We start from the raw sequence: 24,630 nt of genomic DNA on the forward strand, positions 1-24,630 counted from the left end.
CTGCAATCAGAACAATGAAAAGCCTCGTCCCCATGAGCCTCTGGACAAAGGCTGGCCCAGAGTAAAACGCCAGCGTCTGGATTGACATCACCTAATGCAATACTGATTTGCATCCCCCTAAAAATGGTAAAAATCAATACGGTAACAGTCATTACATCGACGGGGTCTGGGGCCTCTTTAACGAATGCAATGCAGGCCTCTCAGTTCAGGGAGAGAAAGAGGAGAGACCACAAAACGACGAGGGCGGAGGGAGTGGGGAAAAGAATTCAAATGGAAAAACACAGAAACAAAATACGAGGGTAACTATGGTAGGGCAAGCAGCATTCCAGCTCTTGGTTACTTTGCAAGGATGAGTGACAGACTCCAGAAGACGGGGAGCCAGCCCAGCACAGGCTCTGTTACCCGATTCCCTTTTGGACGAGCTCAGGCGGCTGAGTCAGCGCCTTCTGACAATCAGGTTGTCTGAGGGGAACTGGCCGACGGCTGGGCGCAGGGTGGGGGACTGGAGGAGCGTGAGTCAAACCTGGCACCCGCCACTCCCCTCCCCCACCACTGTCCCCAGGCCGCCTGGACCCTCCTCACTCAGAGAAGTCGGGGCAGATCCACTGCAAGCAGGCCACGTTCCAGGAGACAGGCCTGGAGAGACCAGAGCCCGCTCAGCAGGAAAAGGACCCTCTGCCCACAAAGCAGCCCCCGTGCCCAGGGGTGTCACTCTTCAGCCACTTCAAACAGGGCCATAGGTGGCATCTGGCCCAAAGGTGGCGAAGGGCGGATGCAGGTCTGGGAGTGAGGGAAGAAAACCACTTCACAAGCCTCGACAAGCTTGCTTCCAAATATTCCTCTGGGTGTTGGCGTCGGTGGGGGCGGGGGGGGGGGGAAGCACCCACAGGAAACCTCACCACCTCACCAGGGCTCTGAGTTACCAAAGACCGCAGAGCTACGGGGGCCCCAGCAAAGCAACACGCCGTCCAAACCCCAGGCAGCTGTTGGGTCAGATGCGAACTGGCCTCGGAGTCTGGGGGCTGCTGCTCTGCAATCAGCCTGCTGTGCGGTCACCTCCTCGCCGGAAAGGGGGCAGCGCATCACTGCGGGAGCCCCAGTGCCTTCCGGCTCCCCGAGCCCTCAGGGCAGCCGGCCTTGCCTGCTGCTGAGCGGAGGGCTCGCAACTCACACCCAGGACGCTGCTGTTGAGCCTCTACCTCCTCACAAGTGACTAAGACAGGTGTGCCCCTCACGCTCTGGCAGCAGAGCGAAACGGAAATCCACAAGTAAATAAGACAATTGTGGGTTACGGCGAGGGGGCGAGAAGGGAAAAATGAACGATGAAATGTGATCACCTCCGGGGTTATGCACCCCCAGAGTGACGACGGGAGGCTGGGGACGTGGGGCGTCCCCCTGGGGAGGGGGTCAGGGAGGGGCCGTCTGGGGCAGAGGCAGAATTCAACCCAAGGCCTGAAGGACAAGGAAGGTGACCTATGGAGGAGCTGGACGGGGACACCCCAGGGAGGGAAGGCCAAGGCCCCAGGAGAACAGCCCTGCGTAGGGGGCGGGGGGCGGCTGCCCGTCAGGCTGGGTGGCCCTCCAAGGCCCTGTCAGCAGTTACGATCTCTCTGTAAGAACCGAGAGCGTGTGAAGGGGTTTACACAGGGCAGACAGGACCTGATCTGAAAGTTGCAGTCATCAAGGCGGGAGGACAGATGATCTTCTCGTGCCTGTTTTCTAACCAACACAGCAGAAAAGCAGCTGGGACAACAGTAAGTTTCCTCTCTCACCTTCTTCAGTACATCCCCAGTACTTCTGTCCTGCACTCTGGCCTAAAGACACCAAATATCTTCCCTCTCTCTCCCTGAACTACTCAGCAAAAAAACTGCAGAGACAAAATGCTGCCTTTGAAGAAATTTTTTAAATGTTCTGCAGACACGGCCAGTGTCATGTTCAACACACTTGGAAACCGTTTTTCTGTAAGGCTGAACTAGTCTGCCCTCGAAGCTGCTTTCTATTAAACTGTTTGCACGCACACCGTCCTTCCTTCCTGCCGCTGGCTTTCCCTCCCCTGATGAATGCCCGCCCCCGTCATGGTCCTGAGGAAAGGGGAGTTGCAAATCCTAGGACAGAAGCACAGAAAGAGATGCCCGGGCCGGCTGTGGTTGGAGGGGATAGGCCTGCAGGGGGACATCCTCCTTCTCCAGCTTGGTGGGGGCAGCAGACCCCGGAAAGACAGCTGCTCTGCTCAGTGAGCTTTCTTTCAAAGGTCCTCCCCGGCTCAGAACTCAGCGGGGAAAGTGAGTGCACACGTGTCTGCTCGGCAGTGAGAAGCAAAAATTCCTTTGGTCGCAAGCCCAGAAACGTCTCTGGCAACTTCAAGCCGAGGCAGGTGTGTACGGAAGAGGTGAGGTGGGGCTTGCAAAATGGAAGGGGAAGTAGGCAGATCAGGCTGAGAAGGCAGGAACTCAGAGGGCAGCGGGGTCCCGGCAGCAGAGGCTACACCAGCTTCCCCCATATTGTTTTTCTGTGGGTGGCATCCAGCCGCTGCTCCAAGCTGGGGATCTGCTCGGTCTGATGGGTCCTGTGTCCACCTGGCCCCCGAGGGTGGGGTGCCATGACTGGTGGCCCCTTCAAGACTTTCCAGTGGGGGAGGAATGGACCCCGAAGGAGATGCTGGCCTCTGCTCCCAGAAGAAGGGGGAACGGGTGGGTGAGAAGTGGGCAGCGACAACAGATGTCCATGGTAATCTCCAGTCATTAAAAGTGGCAAGAATTGCACGCTCAGGAAGGAGGATGGCCATTTAAGTAATGGAGAGCCCTTCCAGTGAAATCCTGGTGCTGGGGGGAGGAAATGGGTCCTGAGTATAAGGCACCAACTTAATCATTGGGCCCGTGTATGCGGGGGGGGGGGGGTCACACCAGTTCCACTGGGTTATTAGCAAATGGCCCTGGGGAGGCTGGGCCCTGATCCCTCACGGCAAGCGCCATTGGGAATGACTTCGACCCTCAAGTCCAATTTTTGTGGGTTCTGTTCTGCCTCCTCTGAGATTTCCTGCCCTGTTTCTCGCTGCTGAGGTGACATGGCGCGAGGCGAGCTCAACCCGCAGCGCCGCCGGCACATTTATCACGTGCTCGGGGCACATCTGTGTTCACCCAGGTGAGAGGCTCCTTCCAAACTGAGTCTCATTTCAAGCCAGGCCCCGGCCCCCTCTCCTAAATAATCAATCCTCAAACTAAGGGATCAAAATGGAAGGAGCTGGAAGAGATGTTTTTACTCTCTCCACTTCCAACTACTATCAGCAAAAAAAAAGTAGTTTAGTCAGTGGAAAACAGTCTCTTGTGTGGGCGTCTGCAATTTAATATCCTCTCATTTCCGATTCCATTTTGAAAGGCCACGTTAGTTCGACTTTAGATTTTCAAGCTCCTTTTTCTTGGGCTAGAAACGCATCTCAAATAACGTGCTGCTGGCAGGAAGGCTAGCCTCCCGGGAACGGCAGGAGCCAGGTCAGAAACACCTTACAAAGCTGGTCTGCCGAGATGGGAGACGGTTCACAGCCAGCCGGGACATGCCAGGGATGGCAGGAGAATACACTCCCCACCTTGGCTCAAAAGCTGAAAAGAATATCCCCCGGCCAGAGCAGTTGCACGGGCTGCACCCACGCGTGCCAAACGTGAAATTAGCCCGCGGGGGCAGCTCACGCAGCGTCCAGGCCGGCGCCCCGCCTGCAGACAGCCCGGAAGGGTGGCTGCTTCCCCAGGGCTCGGTGGGGCTGAGAAGTCCCGCGTGTGGCCACAGGCTACGCTATTCTGGTCGCCTCCTTCCGGTGAGATGACCACATCCTGGACACCTTCCACGCAGAGTGAACCTAAGCCGGGGTGCGCCAGCCTCCCAGTGGGCTATTTAAAGTTGAGTCAGCCCATCACACCAAAAAGGCCAGGCTGTGCCCCTCCCATAAGGGTCACGGGCTCGGGCACTTGGGAAGCCTGGCCGGCTTCGGAGGCTGTAACTTCACCACAGCATTAGATGTGTGGCCTCGGGCAGGTGACTTACTCTTTCTGAATCCCTGTCTCTTCCCCTATAAAATGGCAATAATGCAGCTATCGTGCGGATTAAGTGAAAGTTACAAATGAAAGCAGAGCCTGGTCCAGCTCTGGAGCTTATCAAGTAGAAGTTATTATGATTCTACTGTGACTGATAAACACATTTTGAAAGATTAGTTGTTACAGAAATTCCACGGTAACCTAACAGAAATAATACGCAACTGAGACCTCGCTAAAGGCCAGTTACCTACACCAGGCACGGAGGCTGTTTCTGTCCCAATCGACAACACAAACATAAACAGCCCGTGCTCTGCCACCTGGGTCTGACTTCACAGCTCTGATCAAGTAAAATGTACAGAGAGCCGGAGAAGAAGATCCCTCCTGGCTCTAGGTCTACGATCTTTTCCTGGGCCAGAAACAAGATTCCAGCCTAGCCTGATTCCTCTTTCCAGAGGAAGTCTGGAAAATGACAAGGGCGTGGAGAACCCAGAAAACACCATCTCTCTCTAGGCACCTGCCACATAGCAAAACAAACCTCCATAACTAACGTACCGAAGAGCGGGAATTGTTGACGGTCTAAAAGGCGTAAAGACTCTGCTGAACAAATCAACAGAACAAAAATGCCTGCATGGAGAATATTTCAAAAGAAAGCAAACCTTTTTCCAAACTGAGCTCTTCGCGTCTCGGTTAGAAAAAAAAAAAAAATCTACACTCAGAAAATTGTAGTTTAGAGTACACACCCTTTTGTAGGAGGGTCATACGCACGTTAGCATATTAAAAGCTCTGAGAAGTGCTATGAGGACGAGATCCATTGAATTCACGGCTTCCAAAACTCTTTTGTGTGGAGTATTGTTTTAAAACACACCTAGTAACTCTGCAAAAACCCAATCTGGGAGACCTGGTTTGTTTTCAGAGTGGCTGTTCACGTGCTAATGAGGACTAGCTTCAAAGCCCAGTAACTTCTCTATACGCCAGGGGTGCCCCAAATGAACAGAAATCTGTAGCCACAGTTGCCTCAGGGCTAAGAATGGAGGGGAAGCTCAATTTTCACTGCTCACCTACTAATTTCTTTATAAACCCATTGCTTTCTTGTATAAACTTTGACAATACTGCTGTTAAAACTCTCACCCGACAGCCTGCTTATTAGAGAAGCTTCCATGAGCTCCCTCCCCTCCCTCACCCCAGGTCACACTCAGCCTCTCCTAAATGTTCTCCTTTGGTCCAGACTTGACTGGTTTGGTCCCGCTTCAGAATCTCATGAAATCAGGGAGTTCTGGTGCCTTTTGACCTCTCCAGATTTAGCCAAATGTCAGTCGAGGCACCTGAGAACTTGGTCCTGCAGGTGGGGGGACGCACTTACCTCATGGTCAATTTTAATAAGTGCAATGTCGGCCTTCTCGTCCACATCTTTGATTTTGGCCTCATACGTGGCGCCATTCTTCAGCTCAACTTTGACTCGGTGCTTGTTGGTCACCACGTGGGCGTTTGTCACAATCAGTCCATCTTCGGACACGATAAACCCAGACCCACTGGCCACGGGCACTTCCCTCTTAGAAAAAGGAAGCCTAGAAGCAAACACAGTACCTGGTTATGGCTGAAACCTCTTCAGATCCGCTCTGAGACACACTGATGAACTGATTCGGTAACAGCAGCACGCATCTAGCAATTGTTACTTGACACACTGGCTTTATTTAACGTTAAAACATGGAACGTTAGACTGACTTCTATACGCATCCAAACATTCCACTTAGAAAATATTCTTAGGGAATCTCTTCAGAACCCGAGGTTCTTAAAACATCTAGAAGGGTCAAGAATGTAAATTTAAGTAGTCAAACAGGAAAACATCCCAAGGGAGAAATGCTTATCTTCCTGTAGGACTATATTCAGTGACACTTTAAATAGCTCGGATGTTTTGCTAATGGCAGCGGTTTCGGTGGGAGCTTCAGAGGCCGTGAAACAAAAGGAAGGCTCTCTTTACTTGCGAAACAGTTCGATGTGAACCACAGCGGGAGCAATCTTCTCTACCACATCGGCAATAAAGTTGTATTTATGGCGCAAACTGTTGGGATCTTCCTGCCCTGAGAACAGAAACAAAGACGAGACACTTCAAGATGCTGTGCTCTGTGCTGTGGTCATCTGGAGAAAGATACAGGTTAGAAGAGCCAAAAAACCTGAAGGAGGGTGAGGACAAGAGCCCTTTGCAACTGAGCTCAGTTGCAAAGATCTTTCTGGCTCTTGAGGAAATACCCACTCAGATAAGACGGCAAAACCCACCAAAGATGACCTCTTGGCTTGGCTTCCTTGCTCTCAATAGCTTCACCTCGAAAATGTTGAACCAGAGGCACCAGCAGATACCTGGGCCTCCTACATTATTCCAAAGAGTTGGTCGCCCGAGGGTCACCTTGACATGGCACCGTCCGCCAGTGTCCCTTCCCCGACTCCCGCAGCACCACACAGCAGCCCTTCTCAGCACACCGCCGCTGTCGAGGGGAGGGCTGAGGCTGTTTTTGACAAGACGCCCATCAAACGTTATAGACTTAAAAGGCTACTATGAAAAAGCATTAAGGCAAAGGCACAGATGGTGTCTTTCCCGCTGTCTGTCCCCAGAGCAGCTTCCCACCACATCTTAAGCACTCACTCCATTTCCCCGACCCCAGGACATCCCAGGCCAAAAGACACAAGAGATGCCTTGATTCTGTTGGGGAAAAAAAAAAGAGAAAATCGAATGACCATAATTCTCTCTATAAATATATGCACTGTAATTAGGGGACCCCCGTATGGTGGGCATTTGCAAAGCTCCTTTCAGACAAAGCTATCCATCACAAACCCGACGAAGGTCTCCCAGCAAGGCAAAAAGTTAGTTACCACCAGCCCGGTGTGCACACCCATGGCCTCTGACTCAGGAGAGAGCTCCTGGAGACTCAGGGGCTGGGAGGCCCCATTCCCCGGGCCACCTGCTGATACGCCTGAACAAGTCTCTCTGCCTGAACAGCAGAGGAGGCTCCAGGCCAGTCTGCAGCCAAGAGCCCCCGCACCCCTTCCTTTCCCTCCTCTCCGCCTCAGCCCCTGGGTCGAGCTCAGGGCTGCACCCAGCAGCTCTGCCAGCCCCGCTGCCACCTGGCCCCATGCAGGAACTCACAGGGAGCTTCCAGAAACCTTCACAGAAATTTGACGGAGAAATCTTATGCCTCTTGCATCTAAAAATTTTAAATTGGGGCTGATATTTTGTGTCTTTTTAAACTATATTTTGGTAGTAAGTCATTTTCAGCATATTCTACAAAAGTACTGATCCATGGTGAGTAGGAAATAAAAGGAAAAGAACCCTGACCCTTCACCACAGCTGATCTGAGCAGCACTGGTCTACTACCTCCCTCACCATTCACACAGGGGGATTCGCAAGGAGGCTGAAGTTTAAAAGGAAACCACAGGCCTGCAAAACTGCCCCTTGCTAACCAAAGGGCCTGTGCCCCCAACACACACACGCGCACACACACACACGCACACACCTACACTTACACACTCATGAATATATGCTCACACACAAACACTCACTCTCACACATGATCGTACACACATATACATATACTCACACGTACACACACATAAACACATCTACACACATACGCACATACTCACATACACATGCACACACGCTCTTACATACAGACTGACTCCCCCCAAAACACGTTCGTATACACACACGCTCTTACACTCACACACATACATACATACATTCACACAGCTACACTCGTATACACAGATACATACACTCATACACACAAACACACCCCTCTGTGCCAGGGGTATAGCCGTTCTCCAGGTGCCGGGTTGTGAAAGCTGTGACATTCTCAAGTCTTCTGTGGCTCTCAGAGCTGCATGTCCACAGGTGTCCCCAGTGGCACCACAGCATCTGTACAGATTGGGCTGTGTGTCCCCGCCAGGGACCTCAGTTCTCCAGCTCAATATACCCCTGGGCACAGGGACATCCCGGGCACCAGCCTGCCTCTCCCAAGCTTTCCTTCTTGCAAGTGAGAGACCATCAATGAACAAAGGGCCCCTCTCAGTCAGGGCTACTGGGCTCTGTGCTGCTTTATTTCAGGGCTGGAACCTGCTCCCTTTTTGCATAGCTTGATTTTTGTAAGGTGCACAAAAAGATCTGCAACAACTAAGCAAGATTAACTAATTCAACAAATTTATGGTAGCATCATTTTTATGATTTTTGCTTTCAGAACCCTTTCATATGGTACCATCGGAAAAGCCTTCCTGGGGCTTCTCTGGTGGTGCAGCCATTAAGAATCCGCCTGCCAGTGCAGGGGACACGGGTTCGAGCCCTGGTCCAGGAAGATTCTACATGCCGCGGAGCAACTAAGTCCGTGAGCCACAACTGCTGAGCCTGCGTGCCACAACTACTGAAGCCCACGCGCCTACACCCCGTGCTCCCCAACAAGAGAAGCCACCGCAATGAGAAGCCCGCGCACCACAACGAAGAGTAGCCCCACTCACGGCAACTAGAGAAAGCCTGTGTGCAGCAACGAAGACCCAGTGCAGCCAAAAATAAATAAATAAATAAAATAAACTTAAGAAAAGCCTTCCTGGGACTTCCTTGGTGGCGCAGTGGTTAAGCACCCGCCTGCCAATGCAGGGGACACGGGTTCGATCACTGGTCCAGGAAGATCCCACATGCCGTGGAGCAACTAAGCCCGTGGGCCACAGCTACTGAGCCTGTGTGCCCAGAGCCTGCGCTCCACAACGAGAGGAGCCACCACAATGAGAAGCCCGCACACCACAGCAAAGAGTAGCCCCCGCTCGCCACAGCTAGAGAAAGCCCGCATGAGGCAACAAAGAAAGACCCAACACAGCCAAAAATAAGTACATAAATTTATTTAAAAAAAAAAAAGAAAGAAAAGAAAAGCCTTCCTTATGGTACCCTTCCTGTGGAAGAGGAAAATCAGATATTGTTCTCATGTTACATTTAGAGAAACTGAGGCTCAGAGACTATAAATGACTTCTCTAGAGACACTAAATTTTCTTCACAGAGTGTATAAAAACCAGAAAAATCTGAGCAAACCTACAACTTTTCCACATAACTAACACATCTGCTGCCCTTCCAGGATTGCAGGGACTTGTGGTTATTTCACTGGTGTGTCTCCCTGCGTTCTCCAATAGGAGATATAAATAATGGGATAGGAACATTCCTTCCCAACACAAAACCTGGTGGACATCATCCAGACACAACTGTAAACAAATGCACCTGGGCTTCCTCGGACGAGCTCCCTGGGAAAGGCCAAAAGGAGGCTGAACTCCAACAAGGCCAGCAACCGCCAGGGAAGTGTGGAGATTCTGAGACCCTCAAAAGAAGGACGATTACTAGAGTCTTGCCACTAAAAATCATTCACTCGCTTCCTCTTTCTACTTCACATAAGCCTGGGAGAAACTGCCCACATCAGGGATGAAAGTGAGAATGGGTTCTTCCAGGTAAAACAAGAAGCAGTTGCTTCCTCACACACACTAGGGAAAGTGGCTCCAGGGTCTGTCCACCTGGGACAGCAACGTGGGAGAGCAGGAAGGACGCTGGCCCGGACACTCGAAGGTCCAGGTTCCATCTGCAGTCTACTGCGTGGTCTCCATTTCCCCGTCTGTAAAATGGGGCCAACTACCTCTAGAATGAGCTGTGAAGTCTATTCCAGCTCCAACATTCTATGATCTAATCCCTGTCTCTCCTCCTCACTCCAACATGCTAAGCAAGATAAGGAGACTGTGGAATATGAGACTGGGTACAGGACTCCCCTAATTCTGCAGATGAGTAAACAGAACGGAGGAACAGTGGGGGAGCACAGACCATACTGAAAAGCCCGAGTGACAAGCCTTAATTGTGCAGCTTAGATGAAAAAGCAACGGGTGACCTCCATTACCATTGGTGGATCTGTGTCAATGGGAGAAATAAATAGAGCAGAAACAACTGAACTGGAGGAACTATCAACTCATAGTCCAAAGATGGGCAAAACGTCAAACCAAAGAAGTGTTTGTCTTCTCCAAATGCAATTTCGGAATGAGGAATAAAAGTGTTGCTAAGAGCAGCTTGGCTCCATGCTGGGGTCCCGCTCCATGTAAAAGGCTGTCCATCAAGCTAAAGGAAACTGCTGCTGCCTCATGGTCTTTAGAAACCCTGGCTGGCCCCATCTGCTGTGATTTCAACTGCGGGTCAACTATCTTCCTTCCAGAGGGGTCAACTCGGGTGGAGAATTCCAGAGATGGACCTGGGCTGGCTCTGCCACAATCCACTCTCCAAGTGATGCAGACAGATGGAGGGCTGGGGCATCCAGGCCACTCAGCACATGGGGAGGATAGGTAAGAGCACAGGCTCTGGTCTCAGAAAGATCAGAGTATGACACCTGGTATGGGACTTACTGGCTATGTGACCTTAGTATGTCACCTTACTCCTCCAAGTCTTCTCCCCTTGTCCATAAAATGTGACGATAATAACATCTACCTCCACGTATTTCTGATGCTGATTTTATGAGCTACTGTGTATGATGAAGTGCTTGGCCAAATTATGGCACAGTTTAAAAAATAAAAAAACAGGGGCTTCCCTGGTGGCGCAGTGGTTGAGAATCTGCCTGCCGATGCAGGGGACACGGGTTCGTGCCCCGGTCCGGGAAGATCCCATATGCCGCGGAGCGGCTGGGCCCGTGAGCCACGGCAGCTGAGCCTGCGCGTCTGGAGCCTGTGCTCTGCAACGGGAGAGGCCACAACAGTGAGAGGCCCGTGTACCACCAAAAAAAAAACAAAAACAAAAAAAACGCCACTTACCTCAGTGGCGCAGGAGAGAAGTAAAGGGAGAGGCGAAAGTGCCCAGAGAGCCGCTCTCCTCACCTCGGCAAATTTGTGTGTGTCTTAGAGGCTCCTCCTAACAGGGCCATCGTGGCCACCAGTGCAGAGGCAGGGATCAAGGGGAAGGTGTGCGGTAAGCCAGTTCTTCTGGCTTTGACATGTACCTCTGTTCCCCAGCTTACAAGAGCAGCCTGCAGCCACTGGGAGACAGGGACTGTGTCAGCAGAATAGTCTAGCCTGAACTGAAGCCCCGCTGCACTCTCAAATTCCCATGGAGTAACCAACCTCACCAGAAGAAGGCAAATATAACTCCCTCTGTGAAGTGAGGGCCTTGTTTAATTATGCCAGAACTGATGTGGCAGAAGGTAATGAGGATGGGAAGCCTCAAGCGGGGTCGAGACCTGGCCCTTCTAGCTCCTCCACTATCATACGGAGAGCTGGCATTGGCTGGCATTCAGTAACAGCCTGCCATTTACAGAAAGCTGGCAATTCAGAATTCAGAAACATGAAAGTAAGGTATTTTCTATATCCCTAATTAATGAAAAAAAGAGAAAAGACAAAAATGGCTAACATAGGGAATCAAAGAGGGAGCATCAATACAGATCCTACAGACAATAAAAGCATGATAAGGAAGTATCGTGAACAAAGGTATGCACATAAATTCTACAGCTTAGATAAAATGGACAGATTTCTTTTAAGACATAATTGATCCAAGCTCACTGAAGAAGACACTGATAATCCAAATAATCCTATAGCTATTAAAGAAGTTGTAACTGTAGTTAAAAACCTTCCCAGAAAGAAAATGTCAGGCCCATACAGCTTCACTGGCGAATTCTACCAAACATTTAAGAAAGAAACAATACTAACACTTCACAAACTTTCTTCAAAAAAGAAGGTAAACACTGCGCAACTTATTTTATGAACTCAGCATTACCCTAATATAAAAGCCAGACAAAGATATTATAAGAAAATTATAGACTGGACTTCCCTGGTGGTCCAGTGGTTAAGACTCCATGCTTCCAATGCAGGGAACGCAGGTTCAATCCCTGGTTGGGGAACTAAGATCCCACATGCCACGTGGCCAAAAGAATTGTCTTTTCTAATTAAAAGAAAAAGAGGATTTGGTTCAAGATGGCGGAGTAGAAGGACATACTCTCACTCCCTCTTGAGAGAGCACCGGAATCACAACTCACTGCTGAACAATCATCGACAGGAAGACACTGGAACTCACCAAAGAAGACACCCCACATCCAAAGACAAAGGAGAAGCCGCAGTGAGATGGCAGAAGGGGCGCAATCACAATAAAATCAAATCCCATAACTGCTGGGTGGGTGACTCACAGACTGGAGAACACTTATACCACAGAAGTCCACCCACCGGAGTGAAGGTCCTGAGCCCCACGTCAGGCTTCCCAACCTGGGGGTCTGGCAATGGGAGGAGGAATTCCCAGAGAATCAGACTTTGAAGGCTAGTGGGATTTGACTGCAGGACTTCGACAGGACTGGGGGAAACAGAGACTCTACTCTTGGAGGGCACACACAAAGTAGTGTGCACCCTGGGACCCAGGGGAGGGAGCAGTGACCCTACAGGAGACTGAAGCAGACCTACCTGCTAGTGTTGGAGGGTCTCCTGCAGAGGTGGTGGGTGCCTGTGGCTCACCCTGAGGACAAGGACACTGGCAGCAGAAGTTCTGGGAAGTCCTCCTTGGCATGTGCCCTCCCAAAGTCCGCCATTAGCCCCACCAAAGACCAGGTAGGCTCCAGTGCTGGGTCGCCTCAGGCCAAACAACCAACAGGGAGGGAACCCAGCCCCACCCGTCAGCAGACAAGCAGATTAAAGTTTTACTGAGCTCTGCCCACCAGAGAAACAGCCAGCTCTACCCAACACCAGTCCCTCCCATCAGGAAACCTGCACAAGCCTCTGAGACAGCCTCATCCGCCAGAGGGCAGACAGCAGAAGCAAGAAGAACTACAACCCTGCAGCCTGCAGAACAAAAACCACATTCACAGAAAGATAGACAAGGTGAAAAGGCAGAGGGCTATGTACCAGATGAAAGAACAAGACAAAAGCCCAGAAAAACAACTAAATGAACTGGAGATAGGCAATCTTCCAGAAAAAGAATTCAGAAAAATGATAGCGAAGATGATCCAGGACCTCGGAAAAAGAATGAAGGCAAACACCAAGAAGATGCAAGAAATGTTTAACAAAGACCTAGAAGATTTAAAGAACAAACAAACAGAGATGAACAATACAATAACTGAAATGAAAAATACACTAGAAGGAATCAATAGCAGAATAACTGAGGCAGAAGAACGGATAAGTGACCTGGAAGACAGAAAGGTGGAATTCACTGCTGCAGAATAAAGAAAAAACAATGAAAAGAAATGAAGACAGCCTAAGAGACCTCTGAGACAACATTAAACGCAACAACATTCGGATTATAGGGGTCCCAGAAGGAGAAGAGAGAGAGAAAGGACCCAAGAAAATATTTGAAGAGATTATAGTCGAAAACTTCCCTAAGATGGGAAAGGAAATAGCCACCCAAGTCCAGGAAGCGCAGAGAGTCCCATACAGGATAAACCCAAGGAGAAACAAACCGAGACACATAGTAATCAAATTGGCAAAACTTAAAGACAAAGAAAAATTATTGAAAGCGGCAAGGGAAAAACAACAAATAACATACAAGGGAACTCCCATAAGGTTAACAGCTGACTTCTCAGCAGAAACTCTACAAGCCAGAAGGGAGAGGAATGACATGTTTAAAGTGATGAAAGGTAAGAACCTACAACCAAGATTACTCTACCCAGCAAGGACTTCATTCAGATTCGATGGAGAAATCAAAGCTTTACAGACAAGCAACAGCTAAGAGAATTCAGCACCACCAAACCAGCTCTACAGCAAATGCTAAAGGAACTTCTCTAGGCAGGAAACACAAGAGAAGAAAAGGACCTACAAAAGCAAACCCAAAACAATTAAGAAAATGGTAATAGGAACATACATATCGATAATTACCTTAAAAGTGAATGGATTAGACGCTCCAACCAAAAGACACAGGCTCGCTGAATGGATACAGGAACAAGACCCATATATATGCTGTCTACAAGAAACCCACTTCACACCTAGAGACACATACAGACTGAAAGTGAGGGGATGGAAAAAGGTATTCCTTGCAAATGGAAATCAAAAGAAAGCTGGAGTAGCAATACTCATATCAGATAAAATAGACTTTAAAATAAAGAATGTTACAAGAGACAAGGAAGGACACTACATAATGATCAAGGGATCAATCCAAGAAGAAGATATGACAATTATAAATATATATGCACCCAACATAGGAGCACCTCAATACATAAGGCAACTGCTAACAGCTATAAAAGAGGAAATCGGCAGTTAACACAATAATAGTGGGGGACTTTAACACCTCAATTACACCAATGGACAGATCATCCAAACAGAAAATTAATAAGGAACCACAAGCTTTAAATGACACAACAGACCAGATAGATTTAATTGATATTTATAGGACATTCCATCCAAAAACAGCAGATTACACTTTCTTCTTAAGTGTGCATGGAACATTCTCCAGGATAGATCACATCTTGGGTCACAAATCAAGCCTCAGTAAATTTAAGAAAACTGAAATCATATCAAGCATCTTCTCTGTCCACAACACTATGAGATTAGAAATCAATTACAGGGAAAAAACGTGAAAAACACAAACACATGGAGGCTAAACAATACGTTACTAAATAACCAACAGATCACTGAGGAAATCAAAAACTACCTAGAGACAAATGACAATGAAAACACTATGATCCAAAACCTATGGGATGCAGCAAAAGCAGTTCTAAGAGGGAACTTTATAGCAATACAATCCTACCTCAAGAAACAACAAACATCTCAAATAAACAATCGAACCTTACACCTAAAGGAGCTAGAGAAAGAAGAACAAACAAAACCCGAAGTTAGTATAAGGAAAGAAATCATAAAAATCAGAGCAGAAATAAATGAAACAGAAACAAAGAAAACAACAGCAAAGATTGATAAAAGTAAAAGCTGGTTCTTTGAGAAGATAAACAAAAGTGACAAACCATTAGCAAAACTCATCAAGAAAAAGAGGGAGAGGACTCAAACCAATTAAATTAGAAATGAAAAGAGAAAAATTACAACACACACCTCAGAAATACAAAGTATCCTAAGAGACTACTACAAGCAACTCTATGCCAATAAAATGGACAACCTAGAAGAAATGGACAAATTCTTAGAAAAGTATAACCTTCCAAGACTGAACCAGGAAGAAATAGAAATTATGAACAGACCAATCACAAGTAATGAAATTGAAACTGTGATTAAAAATCTTCCAACAAACAAAAAGCCCAGGACCAGATAGATGGCTTCACAGGTGAATTCTATCAAACATTTAGAGAAGAGCTAACACGCATCCTTCTCAAACTCTTCCAAAAAATTGCAGAAGAAGGAACACTCCCAAACTCATTCTATGAGGCCACCATCACCCTGATACCAAAACCAGACAGAGATACTACAAAAAAGAAAATTACAGACTAATATCACTGATGAATATAGATGCAAAAATCCTCAACAAAATACTAGCAAACAGAATCCAACAACACATTAAAAGGATCATACCCCATGATCAAGTGGGATTTATCCCAGGGATGCAAGGATTCTTCAATATAGGCAAATCAATCAATGTAATACACCATATTAACAAATTGAAGAAGAAAAACCATATGACCATCTCAATAGATGCAGAAAAAGCTTTTGACAAAATTCAACACCCATTTATGATAAAAACTCTCCAGAGGGCTTCCCTGGTGGTGCAGTGGTTGAGAATCCACCTGCCAATGCAGGGGACACAGGTTCGTGCCCCGGTCTGGGAAGATCCCACATGCCGCAGAGTGGCTGGGCCCATGAGCCATGGCTGCTGAGCCTGCGCGTCCGGAGCCTGTGCTCTGCAATGGGAGAGGCCACAGCAGTGAGAGGCCCGTGTACCACACACACAAAAAAAACACAAAACTACAAAACAAACCTCTCCAGAAAGTGGGCATAGAGGGAACCTACCTCAACATAATAAAGGCCATATACAACAAACCCACAGCCAACATCATTCTCAATGGTGAAAAACTGAAAGCATTTCCTCTAAGATCAGGAACAAGACAAGGATGGCCACTCTCGCCACTATTATTCAACATAGTTTTGAAGTCCTAGCCACGGCAATCAGAGAAGAAAAAGAAGTAAAAGGAATACAAATTGGAAAAGAAGAAGTAAAAGTGTCACTGTTTGCAGATGACATGATACTATACATGGAGAATCCTAAAGATGCCAGCAGAAAACTACTAGAGCTAATCACTGAATTTGGGAAAGTTTCAGGATACAAAATTAATGCACAGAAATCTCTTACATTCTTATACACTAATGATGAAAAATCTGAAGGAGAAATTAAGGAAACACTCCCATTTACCATTGCAACAAAAAGAAGAAAATACCTAGGAATAAACCTACCTAGGGAGACAAAAGACCTGTATGCAGAAAACTATAAGACACTGATGAAAGAAATTAAAGATGATACAAACAGGGCTTCCCTGGTGGCACAGTGGTTGAGAATCCGCCTGCTGATGCAGGGGACACGGGTTCGTGCCGCGGTCCGGGAAGATCCCACATGCCGCAGAGCGGCTGGGCCCGTGAGCCATGGCCACTGAGCCTGTGCGTCTGGAGCCTGTGCTCCTCAATGGGAGAGGCCACAACAGTGAGAGGACCACGTACCACAAAAAAAAAAAAAAAAAAAAAAAAGATGATATAAACAGATGGAGAGGTATACCATGTTCTTGATTTGGAAGAATCAATATTGTGAAAATGACTATACTTCCCAAAGCAATCTACAGATTCAATGCAATCCATTTCAAATTACCAATGGTATTTTTTACAGAACTAGAACAAAAAATCTTAAAATTTGTATGCAATCCATTTCAAATTACCAATGGTATTTTTACAGAACTAGAACAAAAAATCTTAAAATTTGTATGGAGACACAAAAGACCCTGAATAGCCAAAGCAGTCTTGAGGGAAAAAAACGGAGCTGGAGGAATCAGACTCCCTGACTTCAGACTATATTACAAAGCTACAGTAATCAAGACAGTATGGTACTGGCACAAAAACAGAAATATAGATGAATGGAACAGGATAGAAATCCCAGAGATAAACCCACACACCTATGGTCAACCAATCTATGACAAAGGATGAAAGGATATACAATGGAGAAAAGACAGTCTCTTCAATAAGTGGTGCTGGGAAAACTGGACAGCTACATGTAAAAGAATGAAATTAGAACACTCCCTAACACCATACACAAAAATAAACTCAAAATGGATTAGAGACCTAAATGTAAGACCAAACACTATCAAACTCTTAGAGGAAAACATAGGAAGAACACTCTTTGACATAAATTACAGAAAGATATTTTTTGATCCACCTCCTAGAGTAATGGAAATAAAAACAAAAATAAACAAATGGGACCTAATGAAACTTAAAAGCTTTTGCACAGCAAAGGAAACTACACATAGGACGAAAAGACAACCCTCAGAATGGGAGAAAGTATTTGCAAACGAATCAATCAACAAAGGATTAATCTCCAAAATATATAAACAGCTCATGCAGCTCACTATTAAAAAAAGAAACAACCCAATCCAAAAATGGGCAGAAGACCTAAATAGACATTTCTCCAAAGAAGACATATAGATGGCCAAAAGGCATGTGAAAAGCTGCTCAATGTCACTAATTATTAGAGAAATACAAATCAAAACTACAATGAGGTATCACCTCACCCCAGTTAGAATGGGCATCATCAGAAAATCTACAAACGACAAATGCTGGAGAGGGTGTGGAGAAAAGGGAACCCTCTTGCACTGTTGGTGGGAATGTAAATTGATACAGCCACTATGGAGAACAGTATGGAGGTTCCTTAAAAAACTAAAAATAGAATTACCATATGACCCAGCAATCCCACTACTGGGCATATACCAAGAGAAACCAATAATTCAAAAAGACACATGCACCCCAATGTTCATTGCAGCACTATCTGCAATAGCCAGGTCATGGAAGCAACCTAAATGCCCATCGACAGATGAATGGATAAAGAAGTTGTGGTACATATATACAATGGAATATTGCTCAGCCATAAAAAAGAACGAAATTGGGTCATTTGTTGAGACGTGGATGGATCTAGAGACTGTCATACAGAGTGAAGTAAGTCAGAAAGAGAAAAACAAATATCATATATTAATGCATATATGTGGAAGCTACAAAAATGGTACAGATGAACTGGTTTGCAGGGCAGAAATAGAGACACAGATGTAGAGAACAAACATATGGACACCAAGGGGGGAAAGCAGCAGTGGGGAGGGGGAGGTGGTGGTGTGTGATGAATTGGGAGATTGGGATTGACATGTATACACTGATGTGTATAAAACTGATGACTAATAAGAACCTGCAGTATAAAGAAATAATTAAAATAAAATTCAAATAAATAAAAGAAAATTATAGACTAATATCCAGCATGAACACAGACTAAATGTTCTAAAATTTTTTAACAAATAGAATTCAGCAATATAAGAAAAAGGATACTATATCATGACCAGGTGGGGTTTATCCCAGGAAAAGATAAATAAGGTTGGTGTAACATCTGAAAACTAAATAGCGTAATTTACCAAATTAACATACTAAAAAAGAACACCCAAGCGATCATCTCAATAGATGCAAAAAAAAGATCTGACAAAATTGAACGTCCATTCATGATAAAAAAATACTCAGCAAACTAGAAACAGAAGAGAATTTCCTCAGTTTGATAAAAGGAATCAACACAAAACCTAAAACTAACATCATACTTAACAGTGAAAGATTACATGCTTTCCCTCTAAAAATGAGAACAAGGCAAGGACATCTATTCTTACCACTTCTATTCAATATTTTATTGAAGTCCTTCCTAGACAGAATAATTAATTAGAAAAAGAAATTTAAAGGCATAGAGATGGGAAAGGAGAACATAAAGCTGTCTTTATTTGCAGATGACATAAAGGTCCACATAGAAAAAGAATCTATAAATATATTACCTAGAATAAGTGAGTTTATCAACATCACATGATAACAGGTCAATATGCACAATCAATTGTATTTCTATGTATTAGCAGCAAACAATTGGAAACTGAAATTTTTTAAAATACCAATTATAACACACCATCAAAAATATTAAATACTTAGGAAAATGTTGAATAAAATATGTGCAAGACCTGTTCACTGGAAGCTACAAAACTGCTGAAATAAATTAAAGGAAACCTAAATAAATGGAGAGAGACATCATGCTTGTGGGTCAGAAGACTCCCTATTATTAAGCTATCAATTTTCCCAAAATTGATCTACAGGTTCAACATAGTCCCAGTGAAAGCCCCAGCAGGAGTTTTTGTAGAAATTGATAAGCAATTTCTAAAATTTATGTGGAAAGCAAAGAACCTAGGATATCAAAATAATTCTCAAAAAGAGAAAATTGAATGACGTACTACGTGATGTTAAACAGAAAAATTCTGAATAACTAGGATTAGTAGAATGATGTCACAACATTTTACAAAGACAGATCTTTCCACTTCCCTAATAAATATTTATCAGTAATAATTTTAAACACAACAAATGACCCATTAAGAGTAGTCATTTCCTATAATTTTATGAGTTTTAAAATTGCCAGATTCCCATCCAAAGATAATAATGATTCATCTTTCCCCTTTATAAACTACTAGTCATGCACAAAACTCCACAAATGCTGCTTCCTTGGAACCATCATCTCTGGAGTTTTACAGATGATACTTCTTAACTACTTTCAACAACTTACTTACACTAGGAAAGAGAGACACACACAGTGTTGAAAAGTTGCAGTGATTATTATCAGAATCGGAATTAACAGACACTTCCATTATTAAGTGTTTACTGAAAAAAAGCCAGGCAGTAAGTTAAGTACTTGACAGCCGTTATCACACTGAAGAAAATCTGTTGCAGTGAAAATGAAAATCACGAGGCTACTACGAATCAAGAGACAGACTTTTATCTGTGTTTCTCTCAAAAGACTTAGCGCACAATTGCACGTGCTTTAAATACATCAAAATGTGTGTTTCACTCATCTTTAAGGCAAAAGTGTCAGGTAAAGATGAGAGGTGAAGCAAGAACAAAAGAAGTCTTGCCGGTCCTAATGCATTTGTTCTCACTCTGCCCTGAATCACCCCTGAGTGCCATAGCAAACCCAGGATATTTCACGTCTTCTTGGGAAACACAGCGATACTTGATATCTGTTGGACACCTTGAGAACGAGCTCTAGGCAATTCACGGCATCAAAATCAGATTGCACTACATTCTTTTGATGATTCCATATTTTGTGAATTTGGATTTCTGGTGGTCGCTGTGATTAAAAGAAAGTACTGTACAAAAATCAACATTGAACTGGAAATGGGGTGGCAGTGTCCAATCTGATTCCAAGATTTGAGAGGCTGTGTGGCTCCCAACAGGTATGCAAAGATAATTTGTATTAATTTTGTAAGTAATTGTGGTTATTGAATAATGAAATTAAAATATCATTTTTCTTTTCTTTTCTTTTCTTTTTTTTTGTTAAATGACTAATAGGTTACAAGGACACAAAAACTTATTAAGGTGTTGGGACCTAATTATAATACTTGATAAATGGAACTGTCAGATCCTTCTTTTGGCCTAGGGGGTGCCATGAAAAATTACTGAGACATCAAGGGTGCCCAAAAACCATGAAGCTTTGGGAACCTTGACCAGGTCTCCCTGGCTCTCTTCAGTGGATAATTCTGAATCCCAGCACAGCTACAATAATCCAAAGCATAAGTGGATTTAGAGTGAAGGTAAACAAGGCTTTGCCCTAGAGCCCGCCCACATTTGCCCTGCGAGGGCTCTAGCAAAGCATTCAGCTGTCAAACGCTTTTGGAAAATCTGTAGAAGTGAAATATTTAAACTGCAGTTGGTTGAAACTATTGTCTCCTTCCCTCTGTCACACATCTCCTGTCCTGTCGGAGTGCTGTGGGCATTTGGGGATGTGGCTAAGAGGAAAGTAAAACTAGAGGGATCATTTTGCTTTGCGTTTAATTTACGTGCTTTGAAGTCACTTCTGGTTCTAGTTATCTATCCTGGGACAGAAACGGTTTCCAGGGGCACTGCTATTGCCACCCTGCCAGCGCCCCTACTGCAGGCCACAGGTTGGGTGGAGTACGGTGATCTGGCCTGGAAGTATGTGGGCAGTGGAGAAATATGCCAGAGGAAGGACTAAACTAATAATGATAGTAATAATAATAATAATGACAATAAGAAGAAGAAATAATTCTATTCTCTTCAGAGGAAACATTACAAAATATGTCACATGAAAAGGCGATCAAAGAACCTACAGCCAAAAAATACAGGGGGGCGGCAGGGAGGAGTATTTTAAAGGTGAAAGTGGATCTGGTAATTATTAACAACATCATGACATTTTTCTGGGTTTTGTGGAGTTTGTAGAATTTGTCCACTTAAAAAAATTTTAATTTGTGGCAGTTTGTTTCCTCAATCTAGAAAAGGAATCATTTCCATGCCTACGGCTTTATTCATAATTGTGAATTCTTTTTCTTAAGAGGGTGCCCCTAATTGTCTACGTTTCAGGTCCCATAAAACTGGACCTGCCCGGGGTAGGTGGGAGTACCAAATCTTGCCCAGGGACCAGGCCTGGGTCCCACCCTCGTGGCTCCCTGAGCCCCTAGAGCACGTGGCTGGCTCACAGTGTTAAGAGGGGGATGCCCGAGCCAGGCCAGCAGGACACCTGAGCTACGCCTACAGGACACACCGCCTCTGCCCGCCAGGGCTCCCAGTGACCCACGAGCCACCACGGCCAGTGTGCCATGGACACACTTTATTTTATTTTTAATTGCTTTTACATCGGAGTAGAGTTGATTTACAACGTTGCGTTAGTTTCAGGTGCACAGCAAAGTGATTCAGTTATACATATCTATACTTATCTATCTACATCTAAATCTATGTATATCTGTTCTTTTTCAGATTCTTTTCCCTTATAGGTTATTACTGAATATTGAGTGTAGTTCCCTGGGCTATACAGTAGGTCCTTGTTGTTTATCTATTTTATACATAGTAGCGTGTATAGGTTACTCCCTAACTCCTCACGTATCCCTCCCCCCAACCTTTCCCCTTTGGTAACCATAAGTTTGCTTCCACTGTAGGAGGACCAAGGCAGCCCTCCAGGGTGGCCCCTGCTCCACATCTGGCTACAGTTGTCCTAGAATTGGATCTGGACGCTCTGTCCCTCGGCCCCGTGCCTTGGTCCCTTGTCCCTTCTCCATGCAGAGCTGCCCACCCTCTCCCACCCCGGCTTAGCAGCTCAGGTTCACAAACCCAGAGTGTCTGGGAGAGCCAGGAAGGCCAAGCTGGACTCCAAGCTCAGAACACTCCTAGCGGGGTCAGCAAGGCTGGGTGAGGTCGCCAGGCTCCTTGTTAATGCCAGAGTGACTCCAGAGCAGACCTGGCCTCCGGTCCCGACTCTCTGCCCCTCACAGCTGTGTCGCTTCAGGCAGCGGCTCTCCCTGTCCAAGCCTCAGTCTCCCCTCCTGCAGCATGGAGATAATACCACGACTTCTGGGAGTTGGGAGTCCTGAATGAGAAAAGCACAAACAGCCCCAAACCCCATGCCCGTCTCGAGGCCACGAGCTGGGTTATCACCTCCCGGTTCTCAGCCCTGCACTCAGCCTCCCCGGTACATCTCAACACCTCCAAAAGGCTCCTCCCACACTTCTGAAACTTCTAAGAACCCCACCTCTACATTCTAATTCGGGCAGGCCTGGCCTATTTTCGGTGTCTCCCCCAAGTCATTGCCACTTGGGGTGCGTGAACTTATTTCAGGACCCCCAAGGACATCCCCATCTCCTGTCTCATCCACAACTCCCTCCATCACGTGGCTTTGAGTCCCCAGCTCTATGTCCCAAGATTCCTTAATGCACACTCTCCACTGCTGCAAACCTGCAGGGGGGATCCTACCTCCAGTCTACAGAGATGGGGAAGCAAACGGAGGATCAGAGAAGTCAAGCACTGATGCTCAGAGCTTTGGAGCTGCCAAGCAGCAGAGGCGGAAGCCATCTGTCTGGCTCCCCAGCTGGACTCTTTGCTCTGCCTCTGCGGCCTCCCTCCCGGGTCCCAGCCCTTTCACCCAGCCTCCAGTCCCCCGCAGCTCCTGAGTTGTGGGGACACACTTCCCACTTCCAGGCCCGAGAACCCAGAGCCAGGATCCAGGATGAACAACGCAACCTTCCCTTCCGGCAAGAACAATCGCGCGCTCCAGACGCTCAACAGAGTTGGTAAGTAGGACTAACTGGGAGAGCAAAACACGGTGCATTCGAGGGAAAAGAAATAAATCCTCCTTTATTCAACGGGAACAGCATGTTCTCAAACACCGTCCCACATTGAGGACCAGCTAGATAATGTGCAGAGCCCGGGGCAAAAGGAAAACGTGGAGGCCCCTTGTTCCAAAACTATTAAGAATTCCAGGCTGGTCACAGGAGAGCATTAAGCCAGGGCTGGGCTCCTCCTGGGGGCCTGGCACACCCATGAAGCCGGTCCTGCCTGCTTTCCAAACTCATCTGATTTCAAACCCAAAGTGCACATGAAGTACTGAGAAGCATCACACTTGCTCAGGACCTGATGGAGATGCTGCCTTAATCTAGCCGAGCCCAGGAGCCCACAGGCAGTCAGCCTATAGGAGCCGAGGAAACGCCCCATATGCTAGGGGGCAGGCCCCCCCCTCCCGTGATCGAAGATGCCTGGTACAGCTCACACTCCGTGAGGCAACCCACGCAACCGCAGCAAGTGCCTCGTGCCGAAAGTTCCTCCTCTTTAAAATGCGGAGGCTCGATCGGGTGGCTTCCAAGGTCCCTCTCGGCTCCACAGAGAAAGAAAGGGAAGAACTCATTTGTGAGTTTTCACCTAATTTCTTCAACTTTAAATGCCAGCAAAGACAGTCATACTTTAAAGACTACTGATCGTAGTAGCACAGCCCGATCCGGACAGTAGACAAGATGCAGGGGAAAGGACAAAACGGGAAGAAAGAAGCTCAGCCAAAATGATGGCTGGATTCGTCCAGGGTCTACTTTTGCCAAAAGACTGTGGCAGGCTGGTCAGGGCAGCCTCCCTCCTGCACGGCCCCAGTCCCCCTGACACTTCCGGTCCAGCCCTCTCTGCCTTCCGTGTGTGAACCTGGGCATAAGTGACAAAAGAAATAACGTTCTTTTGAAGGCAAGGGCACATATGCATTGGAAATGAAGGTTGGAAATGAAAGCCAATGGAAAACATATTCGCATTTTCTTTTGAAGGACCAGAAGAAGTAATGACCCCTGAGATGCCAGCCTGGACCCACAACTGCTCTGAACTCAAAGTCCTGCCCAAAAGCCTTGGGAAATTTCTCTTGGCCTCCAGCAGACACAGCCAGCCAGTGTCCCACAGGCTCAGAAACTGTAAATAAAGGCGCAAACACAGCAGGCTTCCAGTGGGGTGTCATGGCAACTTAAAATAGCCTTTGGGAATGGCTCCGTTGAGTAAGGGGTCTGGGACGCACTCCTCACCTGTCATCAGCCACCCTCCTACAGCCAAAGCACCCCAAGCAGGAGCTCCCCATATGAGGTCCAGCCTCTGGAACCCCATCCTCCAAGGACCAGCCTAGATTCAGGCC

At 46.6% G+C, this 24,630-nt stretch overlaps 1 protein-coding gene across 1 annotated transcript in view; it reads right to left on the minus strand.

The window, feature by feature from the left end:
• The window catches only part of HTRA1 (HtrA serine peptidase 1), a 56,123-nt gene that overhangs the window by 18,255 nt on the left and 13,238 nt on the right, over nt 1–24,630 (minus strand). The window contains exons 2-3 of the mRNA XM_059053024.1: nt 6,004–6,103; nt 5,386–5,590 (exon numbers count right to left, since the gene is read on the minus strand). Of these exons, the coding sequence (XP_058909007.1) occupies nt 5,386–5,590; nt 6,004–6,103 (305 nt within the window). The remainder of the gene's footprint in view (nt 1–5,385; nt 5,591–6,003; nt 6,104–24,630) is intronic.

Source organism: Kogia breviceps, chromosome 2 (genome assembly GCF_026419965.1).
Source record: "Kogia breviceps isolate mKogBre1 chromosome 2, mKogBre1 haplotype 1, whole genome shotgun sequence".
NCBI classification, from domain to species: domain Eukaryota; kingdom Metazoa; phylum Chordata; class Mammalia; order Artiodactyla; family Physeteridae; genus Kogia; species Kogia breviceps.